Source organism: Perca flavescens, chromosome 12 (genome assembly GCF_004354835.1).
Source record: "Perca flavescens isolate YP-PL-M2 chromosome 12, PFLA_1.0, whole genome shotgun sequence".
NCBI classification, from domain to species: Eukaryota; Metazoa; Chordata; class Actinopteri; order Perciformes; family Percidae; genus Perca; species Perca flavescens.
This window is the reverse complement of record NC_041342.1, coordinates 19,661,537-19,686,825: the sequence shown is the minus strand read 5'-3', so window position 1 is coordinate 19,686,825 and position 25,289 is coordinate 19,661,537. Positions and strand designations below refer to the sequence as shown.

The 25,289-nt window shown below is 37.1% G+C and overlaps 1 protein-coding gene across 8 annotated transcripts; it reads right to left on the bottom strand.

The window, feature by feature from the left end:
- Nucleotides 1-8,259: 8,259 nt before the first annotated feature.
- ranbp3b (RAN binding protein 3b) lies at nucleotides 8,260-25,177 on the bottom strand. Of its 8 annotated transcripts, none has more exons than XM_028593288.1 (17): nucleotides 24,937-25,177; nucleotides 22,813-22,826; nucleotides 22,621-22,657; nucleotides 22,448-22,525; nucleotides 22,268-22,339; nucleotides 19,151-19,216; nucleotides 18,847-18,939; nucleotides 18,521-18,630; nucleotides 17,400-17,519; nucleotides 16,763-16,863; nucleotides 16,582-16,657; nucleotides 16,397-16,493; nucleotides 13,793-13,917; nucleotides 13,582-13,702; nucleotides 12,933-13,075; nucleotides 9,674-9,869; nucleotides 8,260-9,467 (listed from the first exon to the last, which is right to left on the bottom strand). In XM_028593288.1, the coding sequence occupies exons 1-17, from the start codon at nucleotides 24,956-24,958 to the stop codon at nucleotides 9,424-9,426; spliced, it is 1,515 nt and encodes a 504-aa protein (XP_028449089.1). In that variant the 5' UTR covers nucleotides 24,959-25,177; the 3' UTR covers nucleotides 8,260-9,423. The 8 variants fall into 8 exon arrangements, with proteins under 8 accessions (XP_028449089.1, XP_028449088.1, XP_028449085.1 ...); XM_028593287.1 differs by having other exon boundaries at nucleotides 22,813-22,868; nucleotides 24,937-25,171; XM_028593284.1 differs by lacking the exon at nucleotides 24,937-25,177 and adding an exon at nucleotides 23,755-24,743.
- Between the last annotated feature and the right edge of the window lie 112 nt (nucleotides 25,178-25,289).

The window sequence follows — 25,289 nt, the reverse complement described above, 5'->3', positions numbered from 1 at the left end:
TAAACTGTGATTTACACCTTTAACATATCTGAAATTCATAAATTAATCCCGCAGTATTCGGAAATATATTAAGTATTTAGTAGAGATATGTTTTTTTTCACATAACAGCTCCCCCTTGTGGAATAACAAAAGAATGACAAAAAAAAAACATTTTAATCTAACTGGGGTTACTGTACGTGGCTGTAGATGGCAATCTCTTAAAAATACCGTCAATTTAATTGAAAATGATATAACATTGAATACATGAATACATTAAATAAATAATAGTAAAATATCAATAGCATTTTGATCACATCCCAGAGGCTTTTCTAGACTGACTGGGAGTTGTGATCACAAATTGTACTTGTGCTGCCAGAATGGTTTTGGATTATATTATATGAGAATATTGGTTATTCTTACTGATGCATTGATTTGTAAGCATAACTTTAATGTTGCAGCTGGTCCAGGTGAAGCTAATTCCTACTGTTGGGTGGTTCTGTGTATCATATTTTATAAGCATATGACACAGTTTGTATGTAAATTATTAAATTTAATTTAATTTTATTAAACTTTATCTGTAAAGTAACTAGTAGATATAGCATTCAAATAAATGTAGTAGAGGAAAAAGAACAATTATTTGCCACATTTGAAATGTGAAGTAGATGCATAAGTATCATTTCAGTTGATACTTCTGTAGTGGTGCATATTCCCAAGTAATTTAGCAATTAATCCAATAACAAACCAGATGACACACAATGAATATCTGCCCTTTGGGTCAGCTGAAGGTCTGGGGCCCCTGGGCAATTATTTGTATTTATATTATCACAGGGTATAAGAATGCACTGTAGTTATAGTTCAATCTGAAATCAATGTAGAATGGAAATGATAGTTATAATGCTGCAGATACATAATCACGCATTTACACTTTTGTCTTTCTGTGCATTTTACCTGCTTTCAATGTATTCTCTTATCTTCCCAGACCATCAGTGTGGAAAAAAGACAAAACATTTATGTCTCATGTCTGTCTGTTCAGCGTCCCCAGACTGCAGTGAGAGTGTGGAACCATATCTGACTGTTGAGTAATTTGTTTATTTATATGCTGAGGTTTGGACTTTTAACTCAAATCCACGTCATGCTAACTCATTTATTCCTGTTAGTAATCTTTACTTTATACAACATCATCCTGAAGGAGGACGCTTCTTGAGTCATGTTGCAGTGATTCTTTTTTACCCAGCCCTCTTACAAATGTCTTGACTCCTTGTAAGGAGATAAATGACACAAATAAAGAATCATAAATATGGGAGATCATATAAATGTTTGAAGATTGTTTTTCATGTGACACCTGTTGTTTATCCAAGCTGCTCAGAAGGAAGAATATAGTACGACTTTGATAGATATTTACTACTGTTCACCGATATAATAACACTACTCCCCCTTTTCTGTCAAAGCATTCCACAAATTCTTATTCTAAGTATTTTCATGACAATCTTTTATCAACTTCCCCCTCTGAAACTAATCCACTCTGACATGATTGTCCTTAAAGGGTTGCCAAAACTTCCCACGTCGACTAGAATTGCATGACTCATTTACAGATGTGCCTTTTATAAACATACTTTAGCTCACAGGTGATAACAGGTCTTAAAAATGTGGCATCTGAGGCAGTAATTTAAATGTTGTACTCCCTTTAAACGCTCACTGAGTTATAACACTAGACCTGACTGTGTGAAGAAGAGGAAAGAGTTTAGTGTTAGCAGGTGCAATTTGCTCTCTGTAAGGAGTTCTTAAAAGGAGCTGTTTGAGGAATGACATAAGAGGTTATTTCCTGGGCTTTTACTTTTTAAACAATGCATATTAGGTGCTTCTCATTCTGACATCATGACATGTATAGGCTTGAAAGTTGTCCAAGTCTACTGAAATTCAGGAGCTGCTGTAACTGAGGGGTATCACTTTACTACAGTTTCCACCTGGTCTGAAGTAATACATTTCTACACTGTGTCATTTACATTTACTGGGCAAAAAAAACAGTCTGAATTTTCATTTGATCCAAAAGCAATGCAAATTAATTCTGTGCCAATACAGAGGAATTCTATTTGGGCAACTACAACAAAGAATAATTTTACCATTCCCTGATTAATATTTAAGATACCCTGTGCAGCGCTATGAAGTAATGTTTTTATCAGTGGGTCGCTGATTGTTGGTGGCAGTAAAGCACTAACTAAGGTAGAGAAGGAGAACACTGCTACCAAGCAAACATGAATATCAATATTGCACAATTTGATATGTAATATATCTGTGCTGCAAATACTTAAAATGCTCATATTATGTTCATTTTCAATTCAATTTCAATTCAGTTTTATTTATCGTATCAGGTTCATAATTAATTAAGAGGTTATATCAGTATAGGTTTACATGGTTTGATTTTCAAAAAACACTATATTTTTGTTGTTATACACATTGCTGCGGCTCCTCTTTTCACCCTGTGTGTTAAGCTCTCTACTTTAGCTACCGAGTGAGGCATCTCACTTCTGTTCCATCTTTGTTGGGACTTGGGAGTCGCACATGCGCAGTACCTAGGTCAGCACTACAAGCCAGTCAGAAGCAGAGAATGAGGGCCCACGCTAGCAGCTAGGCGAGCATTATAATGTGTGTTACAAAGTGACGCATGATTGTCACAGAAGTAAAGGCTGGACTACAATAGAGCTGTTTGGAACGTCATAGTACAGTATGTCATAAAAATGTCATAAACAAGTCATAGTCTATATGTATCTATATCTATGTATGTATACATATTAATATTAATTAATAAAATAAATGTAAAAAAAAAAATATTTCATGAAAGATGTATCTATATCTAGAAACCTTTATAATAATAAAACTATTACAAATCGCAGTATATAGAATTTGCAGCATATCAAAAGGAAATGGGAGAGAGAGATAACTGGGGAATAAAGGATTGATACATAGCTATGTATAGCAGACTAAACAATCAATTCAAGGTTATGGTTCTGTCCAATATTTCATACCTCCAAAACTTAAATGTATAAAAACAAGCGCCCAAGAACAGAACCAGTGCTGAAAAAACTGGGCTTGACCTTTAATTTCTGCAACTATTTTGATAATTAATAGTAATATTTGAAAAAAAAGTAGTAGTGAGAATATTTGGAAAAGTGGGAATGGTTTTAATTAGTACGGATTTCATTGAAATGTTGAATAACCAATAATGTATTAAACAATAGTGGAATGTTTTAAGTTTAGCATTTTGAAAAGTCATATTATCGTATGTCAAAAAGTGATAAAAAATCTCTTATAGCATGTCGAAAAAAGGTGATGAAAAAGTCATAGTTTAGTAGTCGATAAAAGTCATAGTATAGAATGTTGAAAAGGGTCATAGTATAGTATGTTGAAAAGGGTCATAGTATAGTATGTTGAATAAAATGATAACAAAGTCATAGTATTGTATGTCAAATTAAGTGATGAAGTAACAGTATAGTATGTCAAAAAAAGTGATATAGTATGTCGAAAAAAGTAATAGTATGGTATGTCAAAAAAAGTTATAACAAAGTCATAGTATAGTATGTCAAAAAAAGTGATAACAATGTCATAGTATAGTATGTTGAAAAATCCATTAAAAAGCCATAGTATGGTATGTTGAAAAGAAATCAAAGTACATTATATTGAAAAAAGTCATAACAAAGCCAAAGTATGTTGAAAAAAAACGGACAGACTGGAAATCAAACCTGGATCAACAAATGATGTTGAAAACAGTCATAGCAGAGTATGTCTTAAAAAGCCATCAAAAAGTTATAGTACGGTATGTTGAAAAAAGTCAACATACCATGTCGAAAAAATTCATGGTATAGCACGTCATGGGCAGATAGCTCAGTTGGTAGAGCAGGCACACATATATGCACATGAGGTCCAGGGTTTGAGTCCAACCTGTGACGGTTTCCTGCCCGTCTTCCCCTTCTCCCTTTACTTTCATATCTGAACTGTCTTATATATATGTATATGTCCTAAAAAGTCATATCGTCGTATCGTACGTTGAAAAAAGTGATAAAAAGTCATAGTATAGTGTGTCGAAAAAAGTCATACTATAGATTGTCAAAAAAAGTGATAAAAAAGTCATAGTATAGTATGTCCAAAACAGTCATAGTAGAGTATATCGGAAAAAAGTCATAGTATAGTATACTATATGTCGAAAAACTGATAACAAAGTCATAGTATGGTATGTCTAAAAAAGTTAAAGTATAGTATTTAAAAAAAAACATGGTATGGTATGAAGGAAAAAGTCATAGTATACAGTACAGGCCAAAAGTTTGGACACACCTTCTCATTCAATGCATTTCCTTTACTTTCATGACTATTTACATTGTAGATTCTCACTGAAGGCATCAAAACTATGAATGAACACATATGGAATTATGTACTTAACAAAAAAGTGTGAAATAACTGAAAACATGTCTTATATTTTAGATTCCTCAAAGTAGCCCCCCTTTGCTTTTTTTGATAACTCTGCAAACCCTTGGTGTTCTCTCGATGAGCTTCATGAGGTAGTCACCTGAAATGGGTTTCACTTCACAGGTGTGCTTTGTCAGGGTTAATTAGTGGAATTTTTTCCCTTATTAATAAAAAAAGCAAATGGTGGCTACTTTGAAGAATCTAAAATATAAGACATGTTTTCAGTTATTTCACACTTTTTTGTTAAGTACATAATTCCATATGTGTTCTTTCATAGTTTTGATGTCTTCAGTGAGAATCTACAATGTAAATAGTCATGAAAATAAATTAAAAAAACGCATTGAATGAGAAGGTGTGTCCAAACTTTTGTCCTGTACTGTATGTTGACAAAAGTGATTAAAAAGTCATAGTATAGTATGTTGAAAACAGTCAAAGTATAGTAAGTTTAAAGAAGTGATAAAACAGCATAGTATAGTATGTTAAAAAAAGTCATAGTATAGAATGTTAAAAAAAGTCATAGTATAGAATGTTAAAATAAATCATAGTATAGTATATTGAAAAAAAGTCATAGTATTGTATGTTGAAAAAAGTAATAAAAAAAGTCATGAAAAGAGCCAGCCCAGGGTAGGAATAGAACCTGGGTCAGAATCTGCAGTGACTACTGGCAGGTTGCCTGCTGGAGCAGTGCTAACCACTGAGCCACTGTGCAACCACTGAAACTATGTTGAAAACAGTCATTGCATAGTATGTAAAAAAAGCCATTATAACGTCAAAGTATAGTATCTCGAAAAAAGTGGTAAAAAGTCATAGTATTGTTTGTCAGGAAAAGTGATAAAAAAGTCATAGTATAGTATGTCAAAAAAATCTCATGTCAAAAAGTCATAGTATAGAATGTTAAAGAAATCATAGTAAAGTATATCGAAAAATGTCATAGTATAGTATGTCGAAAGAAGTGATTAAAAAAGTCATAGTATAGTATGTCGAAAAAAGTGATAAAAAGTAATAGTATAGTGTATAGAAAAATGTCATAGTATAGTATGTTGAAAAAAGTGATAAAAAAGTCATAGTATAGTATGTTGAAAAAGTTTTTAAAAAGTCTTAGTAAAGTATGTCAAAATTACTCACAGTATAATATGTCGAAAAAAGTCATAGTATGGAATGTTAAAAAAAATCTGAGTACAGTTTCCCTGAAAAAAGTCATAGTATAATATGTTGAAAAAGTGTTAAAAAGTCATAGTATAGTTTGTCGAAAAAAAGTCATAAAAAGTCATAGTATTTAAAAAAATAGTCATGACTATAGTCATAGTATAAGTGTTAGAATAATTTACATTATCAAATGAGACAGTAACCACTGAAGTTATAATAAAGTTTTGTTAACTTGCAAGTACTCCCAGCACAAGTACAGAAAGTGACTAACGTAAGCCTCAAACAGTAGCTTATTTATGTGTGAAATACAATCAACAGAATTTGATGTCATCAATTGTCTATCTTGTCAGTTTAGATGTTGTCTCCTCTATCTGGTCAGACTCAATGGCGTCCCCTTTATCTGGTTAGAGAGATGCATGTTCTGTCCTCGAGCCCCAGTCAAGATAGACAATGACTCCATGTTATCTTAACAAATAGTGTTATGTTTTCTTATTATGCAAATAGTTTAATTTAACAGAGAGAGCGAAGAATAGTAATCACTATAATATTTATTCTATGCAAACAATTTAATAAATAACAAGAGGGAAAGTATGTATCATATGTAAATGGACTGTTCTTATATAGCGCTTTTCTAGTCTCAACGACTACTCAGAGCGCTTTAACATTGTACAGGAACCATTCACCATTCACACACATTCATACACTGTGGCCGAGGCTGCCGTACAAGGTGCCACCTGCTCATCAGATACCCATTCACACACATTTACACTCCGATGCGCAGCATCGGGGGCAACTCAGGGTTCAGTGTCTTGCCCAAGGACACTTCGACATGGGACTGCAGGGCCCACCAACCTTCCGATTGGCAGGTAACCGCTCTACCACTGAGCCACAGCCACCCCATAATCATCATCCTAATTTCCCTAACATATAGTATGTCGAAAAAGGGATAAAAAAAGTCATGGTACAGTATGTAAAAAAACTGATAACAAAGTCATAGTATAGTATGTCAAAAAAGTCAAAGTATAGTATTTCGTAAAAAGTCAAAGTATAGAATGTCGAAAAAAGTGATATGAAAGTCATAGTATAGAATGTTAAAAAATCATAGTATAGTGTGTCGAAAAAAAGTCATAGTATAATATGTCGAAAAAAGTGATTAAAAAGTCATAGTATACAGTATGTTGAAAAAAGTGATAAAAAAGTCATAGTATAGTATGTCAAAAAAAAGTGATAAAAATTCATAGTACAGTATGTCAAAAAAGTCAAAGTATAGTATTTCGTAAAAAGTCAAAGTATAGAATGTCGAAAAAAGTGATATGAAAGTCATAGTATAGAATGTTAAAAAATCATAGTATAGTCTGTCGAAAAAAAGTTATAGTATAATATGTCAAAAAAAGTGATTAAAAAGACATAGTATGGTATGCTGAAAAAAGTCATAGTAAAGTATGTCAAAAAAGTGATAAAAAAGTAAAAGTATACTATGTCAAAAAAAAGTGATAACAAAGTCATTGTATAGTATGTCGAAAAAAGTCATTAAAAAGTCATTATGTCGAAAAAATCATAGTCTAGTACAGGGGTAGGCAACGATGATGTATTATTATCATAGCTTGTATATTAATAGATTAAGATATTACTTTGATTTCTGGGGGTAAATTCACAAGTTACCCTGGTAAATGTGGAGCTGATTTTAATTACTTGATATACTGCTATATCAAGTAATTAAAATCAGCTCCACATTTACCAGCTGCAACATTAAAGTGATGAACACATTAATACATCAATGATTATAATCCAATAATAAAAAATATATAATATTCTAAAATGGGCCATTATGCATGAGTACTTTTACTTTATATAAGTATAATAATAAGTAAAGAAGTATATTTTATGCTTATACTTTTGCATAAGCATAAATATTTCTACACTGTGGTATTGCTATAGAGTAAAAGATCAGAGTACTTCTATGACTACTGCTCCTCGACTGTTTTCTTTGGCTTTCTTGATCTTTTACACCTTGTAATGTTGGTTGTACACTTCATTGCCTTCTCTTTTGTCTCCCTCTTGCCCCATTCTTCTTCTTATAAAGCACTTCCGTTTAGAAAAGTCCTGTAAATAAAGCCTGCTTGCTTGGTTGTGCATTTCTCCAGTAATTGCATTTAAATGAACTTGAAGTTTGTGAAATTACAGTGAGATGAAACAGAAAAACCTCTGCGAGGATTTCTTCTGCAAATAATTTGTTTTATACTGTCCCATACAGATTTTTCTTTCATTACACTGTCACAGTCATTTACATCTCCACAGGAAGGCAGATTTGGGAGAAGCAGCAGTTTTATTTCAAGTTCAGATGTATAGAATTGTGTTGGGCTGTTACGATAGGTACATGCATCAAATATTCATGACTTTGTGCATGATGCATACTGTATATTAGCTAGTTTTGGTCCTATTCCTAATCTGTGCCGTCAGAGAACAACATACATCAACCTGTAGGCCAAATCCAACACATAAATACAAAACAGATGAACCACTCTCCATTTCTTTAGCTGTTACTTTGATTTAATACATCTACAAGGGACAAACAATGTCAAAGTAGGCCACACTCTACTGATGTTTGTCTCTAAAATTTGGATTTCAGTTTGGATCTTGCACAGAAAATCAGATATCAGACAGAAAGATCCCAGATGTCAGTCCAAAATGGTTTATTTTGTAAAGAGGGTATTTGGAGGAGATGAGAAAAACATGGTGTGCTACTAAATGATGATATATTCAAATGTACATGACATTCAAAGGGTATTAGAGTTATCACTCAAATTTTTCCACACATCAACTTAAGTCTTCATTCAAACATATTTTCCAAAGGAAAATGGATAAAATGTTTGTATATTTTCAAAATAAAAATATGTATCAACACAGTAAACCTTTGGGATGCTGAAAAGAATAAAAAAGAAGTAACAGTTACATGCAGAATGAGACTGATGAGTCAAGTTTCTTGATTTGGAAAAAAAAAATCATTAAAAAACCGACAAGGTGAATGACAAACACATCTTATTAATTTAGAGAAATATTTGAGGTGAATTCTTCTGTTTTGTCCTGACATCATTAACTCACATTAGCAGAAACCACATTGTTTTCAGTCTTTTATTCTTTATAATATAGGTCAATAGGAAATATAAGAAACTGCTATTAATGACAACTTGAGTGGTCTTGGCTAGCCATTACAAACCGCACATATGGGTTGAGATGCCTCATGAAACGGACAATCCAAAATAAATTACATTTGCCAAAACCTAACGCACAGACTGGTTGGGATGGAGGGGGGGGGGGGGAGATAGGAGGAGGGTTGGACTCAATGGAGGAACAAGTGACTGATGACTGATACACTGTGAATGAAGCTCCTCTGGATGTGTGGTGTCCAGAGATACGGCTGTAGAGTGAGTAAAAAGGTCCCAAAGTAGAAACTGCAGTCTTAACATGTGCCATACTTTAAAATGTAGAGGAAAACACCCTTACACTCATCAATATGATGAGCAGAAAAGTCCCAAACCAAAGCTTTGAAGTCTTTATTTTTGCTATCGGGGAGAGGAAAAAATACTCGAAAACAAAAATAAAACACAAAACAGGAGAGGGAGGGAATAAACGACTCCAGATATTACGCTGAATGCAGAGAAGATGAACTGCACGAGTTGGGTGGAACACTCTGGCACAAGGGGTTATTTCCTGGAGCTAGACTTCTAATATCCAAAAGTACTGGTCTGGAGGACCCATGTTGGTCAAGGGTTGTCCATGGAGATGCATACAGCAAAATGCCTCAACGGCAGCATCTGAGCAGGCTGTCCAAGAGTGACGCTATGTGCTTCCTGTTGCCTGGTTCTCTCCTCCCTCTGAATTACCTGCAAGAAGGAAAGGGACAGCAGGTTGACAAGGGTTTTACAGACCAGTGGTCTAAATATTTACATCACTTGTGATACCAACAAGCAAAAGCAGCAACAAAACCCCAAATCATGACATTCATTTGGTAAGTAAACCAGAAGTGTTGAGACACACACACACACACACACACACACACACACACACACACACACACACACACTCTTACTCGTAGCAGGAGTGGAGGCTGAAGCTGAGGCAGAGGCATGGTCTTCCTCGTCGCTGTCGTCCTCGTTGGACTGCGGTACCTCGGCATCGGGGATGGTTGTCGTTGGGGTCTCAGGCTCCTGCTCTGCCCTGCTCTTCAGGGCTAAGATACGGTGATGTAACGCTGCAGCCAGCTGACCTATGTCCTTAGAGCTACCCTGAAGAAGTAAAAAGAGACACAGGGAGAGACCACTCAGCACATTGAAGGAAAAACAAATATGAATGTGATCAGTGCAGTTATGGAGCACAAAACATCCTATGTAGAGGTTTCACATTAAAAGCTTGCCTGAAAAGAAGTCACTGAAAGGCTTTTGATGTCAAAAATCTGTGCAGGAAGTTTTCAATCTAATTAACAGTAGCTTGGCACCAACTGAAATTAATAAGTGACTGAATGAGAGCAGTACTTACAGTATGTTAAAAATCGAAACAAAGGGTTGAGTACTGCATGACTACGCTGTTGTACAGATAGAATTAGTGCAGTGGAAATGTACATTATCCTGAATTCATCAACAGAATATCATTTCTCTATTGTCCCAACACAACGAAGAATGAACCCTGACAATGCATACACATAAAAGTAATTAGAAATAGAGAAAAATAAAAATATAGGCAACTGGAATGGTAAATATGAAGGAAGTATTGGGTTTGCATTAACCAAAACAGAATCAAGCCAATTAAACCAGCAGCAGATCAGAAAACAGTGACGCTTCTCACTAAAATATAAAAGGGAACATTTTAAATATAGGCCTGTCTTGAAAATGAGCCCACCTTAAATTTTATCTTTATTGTGACTCTTATTGACACTAGTCATCACACCCCCAACCGGCACCATCAGAGGTTTCTTCCTATAAGGGCCGGGACACACAGGGCCGATAATCGGCCGTTGGACAGTCTGGCGAGGTCAGTGACTCGAGTCTGTTCGGTGTGTCCCGTGCCGTCGTCAGTCTGGGGGGCTGTCGGCCTTCATTTTGGCCGACCTGACATGTTCAGTCGGCGGCAGGGCAGTCGGGACTCACCCGGAAATGGCGAGCGGAATGACTAGAGTCTCTCAAAATCTGACAAAAATCTTTTAAACTGACCTTTGTTGAGCTGAAATGAAGACAGATTCGGCAACTGCATGGCCTATTTCTCGCTTAAAATGTTTTCAGTGGACTATTTTATTACAATACGAGATCGTATTCTGAACGAGCCGCCATGACAGTCTGGCTTTGAATTTCCGGAGAAAACAAACCCATGTGACGCGTTCGTCCAATCAGCTGCCGGTTTTCATTTCTTGGGCAACAATACAGAGTAACACCACCTGCTGCTATGGAAACGTATTACGTTTCTCAAGTCGGTGTCACCTCAGCGTGTCCCGAGGCAGTTTTTTGGACCTCGGGGACCCGACTGATCAGCTCGAATGGTTTTTCTGTCAACGGTCGGCCGTCTGTCTGGTGTGTCCCGGCCTTAAGGGAGCTTTTCCTCGCCACGGTCGCACTAAATGCTTGCTCTTGGGGGATTTACTAGAATTCTTGGGTCCTTGTATGTTTTAGAGTGTGGTCTAGACCTACTCTATCTGTAAAGTGTCTTGAGATAACTATTGTTATGATTTGATACTATAAATAAAATTAAATTAGGTCCTGAATCTCTCAGTAGTTGGGATAAATAAAAGGGCACAAGATGCTAATTTGTGGTTAATTTAGGGGCTAGGCGATATATGGAAATAAGTACAGTTAATTTGAATTTTAGGTTTTTTTTGTGTTAATTGTCTACATCATGGAAATCCAAGTTGTGTATTATGAAGAGATATTATCTCACAAGGTAAAGCCATGGGAGGGAATTGATTAGTGTGTGGATTCCACTTTTAAGCTCCGTCACTTCCAATAGCTGTGTAACTAACACTACCTAGCCAGCTACATGCAGATATAATCAGGCTCATGAAGTCTTGTTAAGAGAAGTGGGAGGAGATGAATTAAAAGAAAGCTTTCAGTTTCTGCCCAGTTTGTGCTACAACCAGTGTTTCCACTAAAAATAATTGATGCCGGTCAGGTTTCATTTTACCGTCAATTGGTAAAAATTCTGGTCAAATATTTTCTGTGTTTATTGCGCTTAAAAACAATTGATTGGCAGGCTATATTATCAAGGGATGTAGATCTATACCATTTTATTGAAATGTAGCCTACTTGCTACAGACAGAGAGGCCACAATAATTAAATCAATGCACATAACATTTTACAGGGCCAATCTGAATTAAAATAGGCCTATTTTCCATGTGCAGAGGAAATTAAACAATACAAACTACAGTACAAACAAACTGGCTCATACAATTATAAAGTACAGACTTGAATCAAAATAATTGTAAACAAGTGTCTCTCTGCGACTCGCGATGTGCATGACTGCCTTCCCCAAGGCGACGCTGCGCTGTTTTGATGAGATTCTGCAGGGAGAAGCCTCTTTCTGCTGGCACACTGGAGACGGTAATTACCTAGGCTACCTTGGCCAGTTTTTCCCACTCTGGATAGATTTCACCTTAATCCTAAGAAGAACCTTGCAGGCTGTTGAGAAAGTCAAGTCTTGTAACCGCGGAGGGCTGTCATCATATATGGCATCTGGATGTGCGTCTGTGTCATTAACGTTAATGAGAGGGGCTGTAGCTGGTGCTGACTCGTCCTCGCTGGCAATTTTTTGGCTTAATTTACATTAGACCATAGAAGTCATTTGCGATACATTTCCTGTTTTGTCATGGCTTGGGCTATGACTTTCCCGCTTGCTTGTCGCTGTTTGTAGTTTGTAAACCTACAGTAGTCTATCCCTGCATTCAATCAGAAAGCGACAAGTACTTTTTTACTACAGTCTAGTCATTTCTTTAAATGAATAAACACAATTGTTCATTATTTTATTAGAACAAAAGATATGAAAATCACTGTAGTCTATTTTGACACAATTCAAATTGTGCAGAGGAAATTATTTCCACTGGTTATTCTCACCAGAGACAATAAGAATTTTCGGTCCTCTTTACTTTTGTTTGGTCAACGACCGGTAATTACCAGACAACGGAAACTCTGACTACAACTGAGATATTAAAGCATAGGTCCATGCTTTACTTAATTGAAGCATGTGGTAGTGACATTCTACATAGTGTATTTGTATAGGACATGTTTTAGTCTTTTTTGCATTTGTGTAGAGGAAGAAAAGTTTTCTCCATTATATATAACTTCAGTATTATGTTTGGTGATACATACCGATATTAGGAAGACCTTGACCCCCTGGTCCTCTGTGTCCATGGCAGTGATTCGTACACTCTTCTCGCTGGCCTTGTCCACCTGCATCTGGGGCCAAAGTTTAGTGTTGAGGATCAACCGGAGGCTGCCCTGGGTCCTCATCACTAGAAGGGTTTAAACACACAGAACAGCTATCAAGTACAGGCCCAAGCAGCTTTTTTGTCTATGGTATTCTACATGACTCAATGTAGTGCTGTGAGTTCTTGTCATGAAAGATAAAATAACTACTATTAAATTGTATCCATTTTATCTACCTACCCAGCATGTGTCCTTTCCAAAGTGACTGAGGATGTTTGACAAGATTTTATTGTGCTAGTTTTGTGTTCATCTAAATATAGGATCAGAAATGTTATCTAGTATGAGCTTATGATCTAATAAGATGTTTTGCATTTCAACACTTTTCAGTAAAAAAAAAAAGAAGTTGTTTTTAGTTTTCTTTTGATGACAAAACACTTCTTACTCCACGTTCCACCAAAGGGTGTTATCTCTAATCATCCCATATCTATCTTGTGCAAACATTTGACACACAAACAAACACAAGCACTCGTTTTTCAAATCAAACCGTGCCCCGATTATTGAACCCTAAAAAAAAAAGTTTCTGCGCGTTTACCTAGACGGGACTGTAGCGTGCCGTCGTCTGTTGATGCCATGTCGTTGAGCCTCAGCAAACCTCGACCTCTCTCTATCCACGACTGAGCCGTCTTCTCAAAAACATATAACTTGCACTGCATCTGAAGCGAGAGTGACAAAAAACAAGAATCATGCTTGCTCTGCCACATTTATTTACTGCATGTGTTGAAGCAAGAGAGCCTGCCTCCTACCTGCAAAACATTGCTTTCGGATTCCTCTCCGGTTTTGACGTCAACTTTCTCTAAGATGCACTTCTTGGCTGTGGCTTTGGTGTAAGCTGCTGCAGACTCCTCCAAAGACTCTGACACGCTGTTCACTGTTGAGATAAAATACAGTGGTGAGAAATCTGCACCTAGCTGGAGGTAACATTTGGTATCTAAGATCTTTATCAAAAACTGATGTGTCAGTTTGAGAGTCTCCTCTTGCTCCTATATCGTTCTTGCAGAGAGACTAAAAAAAACAACCTCTCTGCAAAATCTAGTTCTGACAAGTGATAATGAAAGACCCAGGCTGGAACTCCGTCACTTAACACAGGAGATGTACAATCCGCTGCAGATCATTTGCAGGCACTTCAGCTCTCCGCTCATATTAATGAAAGTTTGTGCACGCAGCACCTGCTGAATGTCTTTTCATTGTCATTGGACAAAGAGGACAGTCACTAAAACACACTGTCAAAAAATGATGTACAGTATTATCTCACTAGGTCATGTATAACTGACTACTGCCAATTTGTGTTATCACATTGGCCTTGATTATAGCTAGATCATAAAATCAAATAAATGTCATTCTCTAAAAACAAAAACAATATGTTGACATGAACTCCATTGATGTAAACATTTATCAAAGCAGATTTGTAATGAATTCCTTTTCCCTAAAACAAGCAGATGCTTTTTCTAGTGATCCAAGTGATTTTCACTGCACACGTGCAGATGGAGTGCTACCCCATGTCCTTCATTCCAGCAGCAGTCAGACTCTTTAATCCAATATTATAATGTAGCACTGCTAGCCGATTCTGCAACATGAGCTATCACTTGACAATATTCTGCACTATGCATATTTGCTTATTTATTACCCCGTGTCACCTCCTACTGTGCAATATGTAATTTCTATTCATCTGCACCTTACTCATCTATATATCTGTGTATATATACACTGTCTGTTTATATAAGGGTGTTTATAGTGTAAATAATTTGTATTATTATTATTATAACAAATTATATTTTTTTCTTATAATACTTTCTGTATATTCTTTTTTTCCCCCAATGTCTATTTAATGTGTATTTGTGTTATTCTGATGTGTGAATTTTTCTTTTGAGCTGCTGTAACAAAAGGAATTTCCCAGTGTGGGATTATCTTATCTAGATCGATGATTGTTATCATGAATCAATTTTGTGTATTTTGGTGAAAAAAGAGCAATTATTGATAATGTTTGTGATATGGTTTTGGTATATATTATTATGGTTCTTAAATTATGCAACATAGCTAATTTGCCACAATGTTACAAAAAGAGAAGACATGCTGATCAGGAAAATATCAGATATTTAAGGTAAAATTACAGCCATCTGATAATAAGTGTCCTCTTCGTGTTCATGTTGTAGTAACCTGAATATTTCCCAGCCATGTTTACTGGGCTATTTTATGCGTTCATTTTGAAGGGATTGTAAATTTTTCTGACAGCGTTTGAACGCAACACGGGTGAAGCTTACTATGCAGTTAGCTAACATTAGCTAGTAATTATTAGCATACCTTCTGCTTAACTCCCAGCCTCTAGGAGACTAATTTGCCGGGAGGAGAGCAGACAGCAGCAAACAGCAGTTGCTGCAGCTAATATTACAAAACAGCTCCCAGCAAATGAGGAGAGTGGACAGCAGCTCCGGACTAGCTGGGTTTGAGTTGCTGCAGCCGCTACTGAAGGTCCACAGCATGTGTGGACTTTTTGTGGTGGGTGCTAGAGTCGTTTGTTGTAGAGATTCACCGATTGACCGGCTGGTGACCGGAATTGGCCGATTTTCACGTGCAACATAGCTAGCAGGTGAAGAATACAAAACAACGAAATCACCAGCTAACAATGAACTGACAACGTAAGTTATACGACTTACAGTTCTCAAAGACGCACATACACGCAATCTCCACTGGCTAGTGAATTGTAATCGGTGCAGCTCTAATTTGTTGACTTTAGCGAACTCCATTTCTAATCAACGTTAGATAGTGGAGCACCAAGCGTTAACATCAAATTACAAAGAAGTTACTCGTGACTTTGATTGGCACAAACAATATCACTGGCCTGAACGGGCCAGCAGCTGGCTATTCAACTTGTACCGATGTACTGTTTTACTGGCCCCGGGCCATCGCTTATGTCAAACCGTGCGGTGCGTGTACAGCTGAGAATAACATGCACAACTCAAAATTTTAGGAGCACTACCATGCATATGCACATACAATTTTGATCCCTGCTAGTGGTTTGAAATTTGCAACTCAAATTACAGATGTAGTATTTATTACACCCACAGCTCTTTATGGAGTGCTAATAAAACCCTAGCTCCCAACTAAATCTGATGTTGATATTAAAGACTTAACATTACATATGGGAAAGATAAGACATATTTCAGTGTCTATTTCTGTTAGGATTATAATTTCAATGTCACATTTCTGTTGAACTGCTTATTTAACCGTCCCAGTTCTTGCTTTTGTTGTTTGTAGTGATCTCCAGAGTGCAGCCAAGCGTATCTCTTAAATCTATTAGTAAACAAGCCAAACAAACACTTTTTCAATAATTAGTGTGGTTGTGCTTTTACCCTTCTCTGGGGTGGTTTCCTGTGATGAGGGCTCTGAAGCAGGGGCAGCTGAAACTTCTTTATTTTCCTCATTTGAGGACTCGCCCTTTGGGGGACTCTGAAAACACAACAAAGCTGATGATTGGAACTGTTTCAAAGCTTAATTATCAGTAGTGTATGGCAGACAACATGTTGCATCAACTCACCAGAACTCGTTCAGACATGTTCTGCCCAAAAACAAATTTTGCCCCACTGTCTGTACTGTTTGCGGCATTTTCTGAACTGAAAGGACACAGGAAAGAAAAAAGAAAAAAATAGTTGATGGAAGTTAATTATGAATGAAGATGAGTTGCTAAAAATACTCGAAGGAGGACACAATTTTATTACCTTGGGGTAGAGATGTACTGTAAGAAATAATTAGTGCCCTCTGATTGAGAGTCCAGCGGCACACCATCCTTTGACTTGCCTTCTGTACTGTTCTCTTCCAACTTGAGGAAAAAAAAAAAAAAAAAATCAAAAATATGATATATGCATAAAGAAATTTCTCAAACGTTAAGACCAAAAAACATTTATAAATCCACATTAATGAAACTCCTGACTAACATGCAGCAAATCAAGCGAGTGACCATTTCCAAAATGTTGTCCAAACATTCCTGCAACAATAGTTCCAGACTGACCACAAAATTATACTAAATCATTTCGAATACTGTACAAAACACCACAGAAAATGCACCTCTTATCAGGAACTGAAATCACTAAACGCTACAGGAAATTCTCTTAGCAAGGGTCATGAGACCCTTGACATAGTTTTGGTATAGAAATGCTTAAAAGTCACAAATTAAACATTAAATGTAGACCATAAAAAGTAATTTTATATTCATTACTCAGAGTATCACCTCAAATGTGTAAAAGGCCCTCCTCCTCTGTCTGCCACATTTAACTGTGCATATCTGTTTGTATCCTCAAGTTTGCACGCTCAATGTATATAAAAAAACAGGTGTAAGACGAGTGAAAAACAACCCACCTTTGCTCTGTCTTTAATATTCTGACCAAACACAAAAGATATTGCTACATCCGTCTCCTTCTTCTCACTTTCGTCTCCGTCTTTGTTACCACTTGCTCCATCTTCCTCATTTTCATGTTTCTGAAATGGGAACCAACATAATCATCAGCGTCTGTATTTTTCTGTACAATGCCAGTTCTACAACAATGCTTTCAACATTGCCGAGTAGAATAAAAGCAACTTTTACTTACATTTCACTTGCAATACAATATCTTTTGATATCTAACATTTGCATAACTTTTTATGAATACCAGACTCCATATACTTCCTCATTACAGAGGAGCACAGAAATGATCACAAATCTTTCTTTCTAATGCCTTAAAGGGGTGATAGAATGATTATATAGGGTATTTCACACTGTTCCTTAAGGTCTCCAAATAGGGTATGTAACACTGGTTGGGCTGAAAATGGCCGGGTGCTGCTCTATGGGCCCTAATGCAACCCTCTGAAAAAGCCCTGGATGAAACAAGAGGATTTCTCCCTTATATGGTCTGCTCCTGAATATTTAGATGAGCTGTGCACTGATTGGTTGAAAAACACACACACACACACACACACACACACACACACACACACACACACACACACACACACACACACACACACACACACACACAATTAGCCATACATTTTTGTCAAACGGCATATATTTGAGCTCTACATAGTTGATTTCTCACATAAAAAAGTCTCAGAAGTGAATTAAGTAATGAAATAGCAGATGAACAATGTATAAAATGTCTGAGATCTACATGACCTAGATTCAGAAGATCAGCCTCAGATCAGTGGTTTGTATGTAAATGTTGGGGCGTGACAAAGGTAGAGACTAGAGCCAAATAAGGTACAGCCACCGAGTTGACGTCAACTATTAGCTTTGTTGAGATTCGCCCGTTTTCAGCAGCAGTTTCAAATTGTGAGATCTGCATAGGAAAGGGGTTTCAATGGGACTCTGAGGTTCTATATATGCCTATTTTACCAATTATCGTAATTCAACTACGACAAGGTAAACTGGGCTGACTGGCATTGTTTATTGATACCAAGCCCTTGATTATAAAATAAAAATAAAAGATTTAGCCACCCCTCACCTGTGACTTGGACAGGGTGGCTGAGTGCTCTGTGTTGTTCAGGAAGAAGGACTGGGTCACAGATGCCCCATCTGATGACTTTTTCACACCGTTGGTTCCACAACTGGAATCTAAATGAACAGACAGCAAGGATAAAGATAATTTACTGTTTCTTATTTATATAATTTTTACAGCTTCTAAGGCACATGCTAAAAACACACTATGCGCTTGCACTACGCAAGTTATAAATATTCAAAGTTGAATGCATTATCAAGACATTTTTTTTTTTTAAAGATTTTTGAGAATGTATCAACTAATGAGTGCAGGGGACTTCAGGCTGCACTCACTGGACTCTATATGTGATTTAGAGGGCGGTGCCTGGAGAACTGCAGGGCGGAGGACACTGCGTTGCTGCTCCTTGGGTTTCTGACTTGGGACGCCTGCAACAGAGCCAACTTGTCTCATACTTTTTGAACACAATGAGATGTTCTGGGTCTACATGTTCAAGTCTAGATGTACCATTTCCATTTCAAAGAAGAGTCATATAAAAAGGGTGCAAGTCTGGGTTCAGGTTCAAGTCTCTTTTTCCATTTCATTCAAGTCAGTGTGAGAACATTACACAATAAAGAAGGCTCACAACCTCAAACCAACCTGAACTTGGTGCCTGTCCATGTATGAGAGTTGGTGGCTTTAAACGGAATCCTACAGGCTTCTCCTCTGGTGAGACGGAGCACAAGAGAAGGCAGATATAAAAAAAAAGATCCAAGAGTCACACAGCGACTTGTCAGGTTTAACTCCTCAGCTGCAGATCAGCGATAGGCTCTTTAAATGGTATGCATGAAGCTTGTATCTGCTAAAGCAAATACTTAAATGGTACGTTCCTTCTGTCTTTGCACCTTTCTAACCACAGGGCCGGTTACCACAGCAACCATGATAGAGCCTCGAGAGTTGTGCTGCAATCCAACTCCTGTGCAGTAACATGGCAGGCTCTAGGGCCTTTGATCTGTTTCTACCTCTGACTCTACATCTCAGTGGCTTAATTAGCCTTGACCTGACCTTGCCCTAATCAGTGCTAAAGCAGAAAGCACTTTTATAAACTGCCTTCTCTTTTTCCTCAACACTTATGAGATCACTCCCATGTCTAGTGAACATCAATTTTAAAAAGACATTTCTTTTTTTTTTTTACAACCTGGACCTAATTTTCATTTTACTAACTAGCATAATTCTTATGATATGGAGGTGCACAAGACACAGCTGTGCAATGGAAAAAGCAAATAAAAAAATGACCAGTACAGAACAGTACGGTGTACATGCCATACTTCCTGTAGTTCTGTATGCAAGTAGTTTTACAATCAGTTTGATTTTTAGTGTGTTCATATTTGTTTTTTCCTTCCAAATAAGTGCTTTATACAATATGCTATAAACTTATTTTATCAAACTAATTAATTATGCGTTGTTTGCTCAAGTGTATGCCCCGTCCTCTGTGTAAAGCTGTGTTAACTGGTGACACAACCCCTGCCAACTCTTTACAATTGAGCCAGTGAAAAGAATTTAAATCAATATCCCAACAAATTTAAGACATTAACATTTAATATACACCATAAAATAAATCCCCAAAACACACATACATTTTTGTTAAAGTCCCACTGCAGTCATAATTTCAGTCACTGATGTCAGTTTTGCATTACTCCCTGCAATTAAATGCACATGGTAACTATAACAAATATTCTGTCATAGTGCAATATGATAAATACTGCATGTTAACCTTAGCAAATAGTCTGCTCAAGGATGGAACTGAAACCCAAACCAATTCTGTACATGCACGTTTGGGACCTAACAACCTAACCTGCCGACTTGTACGGTCAAATTTGAGAGCCAAACTCAATGTTAAAGTATATATTATTCCTTTTTTAAGAGAGAGAAAGGCTTTCCCTCAAATACAAAATAACTAATCATGGGACAGCCATTATATATGTATTATTTGTACAGATTGAGGCACAGCAGCCTACCAGCACAAATCTGAACCAATCTGAATTTGGCAGTAGAACCAGAACAGGACTATTATGTGCCAGCGTGGTCACAGGTCTTACAAGGTCATAATGTTTCCACAATAAAGAAGCCTCCTCTGAATTACAGGGGATTTCTATTTAATTGAATAGTGACAATTACCTTACCAGACAAATGCTACAGACCTCACTCTGCTGATATTGCACAGAAAGAGAGAAGGACCAAATTCTCTCTTGCTGAAGGCAACAAACCAGCCTGAACCGATACAAAGATATCCAACTTGACTGCACTGATCTGGCACAGTTTTTACCATTTTAGTTATTTCATAAGATTCATACAACATATAAAAGAAGCAATTCATAGCTTTCTACATTCACTTATTTAAAATGCCTGTGGAATTTGCCTGCCTATGAAAGTTGTGCTTTGCATTCTGTAACTGCACTTTTTCCTCAATACATGAATGAAGTCAGACCTCTATGGCAGATACTTGAAGGGCTAGCTCAGAGTAAAATTACCACATGGAAGTTAGCTAGAACTGGTCAGAGTTAATTGGGTGCATTTGCAAGCAGGGAATACACAAAACTTCACTGACATCTTATTTGTAGCTACTGATGTCACAATGTTAGAAAACATAAACATACACTACCGGTCAAAAGTTTGGGGTCACTTAGAAATTTCCATTCCACTCCATTCCAGACACAATACCTGCTGAGATCAGTTGTATTGTTTTTTTTAACCAGGGCAGCAGTTTTCAGATTACATTATTTGCTTACATAATTGCAAAAGGGTTCTCGACTGTTGTAGAAAGAAGTGGCTGAAGAAACACTTGAAATTCATGCTTTTTGGTCTAAACGTCATACCCAAATTAAAAGTGGTACAGCTCCCATATACTTTGACACTCAGGGGTGTGCCTGATATCATTGGAAAGGAAACATTCTCAAGTTTTTGTTACAAGTGTCAGGGCGATTCTAGGCCTTACTGACACAGAGTTACAGAGGCTAGAATGGAGATCTTTTATTTCTGTCCAAGTTATACATCTGTAAAATTATTAAAATACACTGCTGTAAACACATCTGACAGGTGACAGACAACACAGCATTAGCCACGTCTCAGCTTACTACAGAAAAAAATTCAGAAGCTAAAAGACTCAAAAATGGATTTTATATCAATTCTTTTCTACAAATATGTCTGTGCGTTTTTTTATGTCTATTTGAAAAGTTCAAATAAAAAACCAAAAAACTACAAAATACAACACTTCTCAAATACACAAACAAACCCACATCAATCACCTTTCCAATGATATCAGGCACACCCCTGAGTGTCAAAGTATATGGGAGCTGTACCACTTTAAATTTGGGTATGACGTTTAGACCAAAAAGCATGAATTTCAAGTGTTTCTTCAGCCACTTCTTTCTACAACAGTCGAGAACCCTTTTGCAATTATGTAAGCAAATAATGTAATCTGAAAACTGCTGCCCTGGTTAAAAAAAACAATACAACTGATCTCAGCAGGTATTGTGTCTGGAATGGAGTGGAATGGAAATTTCTAAGTGACCCCAAACTTTTGACCGGTAGTGTATGTTCAAAAATTATTTATGAAATATAATCCTAGTTATTGCCGAGCTAGGTTATTGTTTACCAACTGTATTTGTTGCCTTAAACTGTTGAAAAAAGTACATGTTTGACCTCTGAAACTAAGATTTTTACTGCAGGGGGTCTTTAAGATGTAATGAGAAACTAATGTTGGTCTAGATACCTCACCTGGCTCAGAGTCAGAGTTCCCAGTTGGAGACTGGCAGAAACTTGAGGGCATGAATACATTGTTCTTGGGAACTGCAAAGTAGCGAACAGGCATTGCACTCAGCATACAAATCAATGTGTACACCACAAGCAAGAACCAAGAAAAAACAAATGTTCTGCTTAGTCACCACATGCCCTTACCAGAATGTGGGGGTGGGAACGATGACGTCCTTTCCCTTTTCACAGGGGGGCAATAGCTCCCTTCGTCTTTATCTGAATCTGAAAATATTAACAAAATATGTATAATATTGCAGTTAAAATAAATATTGGAGAAAGATATTAAACAAAGTCGCCAGTTTGGACATTAGATTTACCTTCTCCATCCTCTGCACTTGAGCCCTCCGCAGTTCGCTGCAAAAGAAGTAAAAGATTTGAGCTCAACAACTCATCTGCAATGTGTGCTTTTCAAGAATGCTGTCCAGACTGAACATCAGTATAAATAAAGTCCGCAAAACTATAAAATATGGCTTCAGCCTCAATAAATACTTGAATAACATGGAACTTACCTTCTGTGCTTTATCTTTTTGGAAAACAAACACAGGAGGCGCTATGGCAGGCTTGTCTGTCAAGAGAAGATGAAGGCTAGTCATCCAAACACTAACTTAAAGTGTACACAGCAATGATAATTCCATCCATTCTTATTCATGGCTTACAGTAGAAAACAAAATAGCTAAGGCTATTGCCTACTCATTCCGTGGGCTTGATATTCCTCTGAAATGCAGTGACAGCATCAGTGTTGATAAAGTTAAAAGGTTATGTGCATTAGTACTAATCAGCATTATCATTTAGCTAGCACTAAATCAAACAACAAATTTCAAAGCACAGTGGTACATACCACAGGCATTAACATATGATGCCAAAAGTCAAAATATGGAACGATGCACTCAGACATCCCATATTTCACAGCCTGTACGGCAGACAAAAAGGTTTTGGTTCACAAACTTCCAATGCCTGCCTTAATTTAAATACTTCTGGTGAAGCTTCCAGTGACGTAAAGTTTCTTTAAATTAAGCTGATTCAAAAAATAACTAAAAGAACTATATATAACTAAAAGTCAGCCAGTCAAAAGAAATCAACTCTTAAAATCATACTAATACTATACCTACAGTTAATCATGCAATCATTTTAGTACCAGTAAAAATGAATCACATTATGTTGACCTAGGCTAAACTAAACAATCCTGAAATACCAAACAATATAAACCAATTAAAAAAAAAAAAAAAAAAAAAAAAAAAAACTTAATGAAAATTCACACAGCTATCAAACTTTCAGTCATTCCACAAGGCCCGGAAGCAAGTGTAGCTACTTTCGTAATCAAAATGTGATTTTATTCAGCTCACCACCAAATATTGTTCTGCTGCTTTAAGCTATTGTCAGAACTAACAATAATAGTAATCGCCAGGCTAGATAGTGATTTCACATAAGGCCACTTACTGCGTCTAACGTACCTTCACACTGTAGCCTCTGTAAGATGTGTAATCCTATAACGTGAGCACACAAAGGTTTTCCTCTGTCTGGATTGGGCCTATTACACTGAGCAGGTATAACATCGTTGTCGTTGTAAGCCTTGCTGGTGCTTATGCATACCATAGCCAAATATACAATAGCACACTGCCAGAATTGTTTACTCGACCAACAGTCAACGTCTCAAACACAACCCCTCATGGCTAACACTAGCGGTTTATGTATGAAACACGTTTATGGCAGAAAACAAGACAATGTTGTGTGACCTATATTAACATCCTGCTTTGTATCTCTCTGCGACATTTAGTCAGCTACCTTGGCTATTAAATGTAAGAACTGCATACATTCCTTGGGGCCCGAGATGCTCCAGCTTATGATGTTAACCAGCTAGTATTTACACTATCTGACCCGTCCAGCAAATAGTCGGCGCCACCGGTTGTTCCCTAAAGCCCCGAACGTAGCTAGCTTAGCTTACTGGCTATAGTTAGCTTGCTAATGCGCTCCATCCCGCATGAGTCATCTCGCCTGACAAATAATGGCATATAGATTCTCCCGTTGTTAACAGATCAACATAGTGATCAGCCGATCTGAGTGGAATATATTGAGAATATAAAAAAAGCAGCGATTACACCAAAGCATTGTCTCTTAGCTGACGTTTTTCTCTCTACGCGCCTAAATGAACGTCAAGCAATTCTGCAACTTAACGCTGACTACATTAAACAAGGAGGAGGTCGTGCTACAAATGTTTCCTATTAATTGAAAGACCACCCTAATATCTTTGTTACAAGCAGGCCTTTGCATCTTTGGCCTAGCAAGCTTTGGTTTATTTCCACATTAACGTTAGGTCTTTTAGCTCACCACAAATGGCAAAACATACTGCCTATAAATAGCCGGGTGCTAGTGTTATAAGCCAACTAGTGGCAGGCAGCATCCGAGGGCGTTCCGAGGCATTCCAGGTATTATCCACAGCCCAGCAGCTAACATTGTTAGCCTGCTTGCTAACGCTGTAGTCCTGTAAACGCCGCGAAACTATAATTCACCTGAACTCGCTATTAACATGCAGCCAAGCAGCGTCATTTCAGTTATCAAATATGCAGACAATGTATAGGCACAGTTTATAACGGCACAGTAGCTGTATTGTTTTTCTCATACTGCCACTTACTCACCTTCGTTTGCCAAGTCCGCCATTTTACTTCGACGCTCACACACCCACAACCCACCGCGCAGATAACACAAGTTTAGGCAGAAATGTTTTCAGCGGCAGAAAGCACATTGCCACCGTAACGTTAACTAATGCAGTGAGTAAGCGACCCCCTGCTCTCTCCTGTGCCCGTCAGTTAGCCACAAAAATACTGTCTGTCCATGGCTTTCAATATGTTTATGTTTTCAATAGAACACATGTTTCAACCAGCTCTAAATAATGAATTGCTTTGATAGCTTAACCTACTATTACAGCAACTCCTAGGAAGATAAGTGAAACATTTGAGCTCAACAACTCTTGTGGAATGTGTGCTTTTCA

Excerpts from the sequence above, each read along its gene's own strand:
- ranbp3b (XM_028593283.1), bottom strand. The coding sequence starts at position 23,896 with ATGGTATGCATAAGCACCAGCAAGGCTTACAACGACAACGATGTTATA. Across the intron at positions 16,658-16,762 it reads CAGTACATCTCTACCCCAAG|TTCAGAAAATGCCGCAAACA; the intron begins GTAATAAAATTG and ends GTGTCCTTTCAG. Across the intron at positions 9,468-9,673 it reads AGCCTCCACTCCTGCTACGA|GTAATTCAGAGGGAGGAGAG; the intron begins GTAAGAGTGTGT and ends TCCTTCTTGCAG.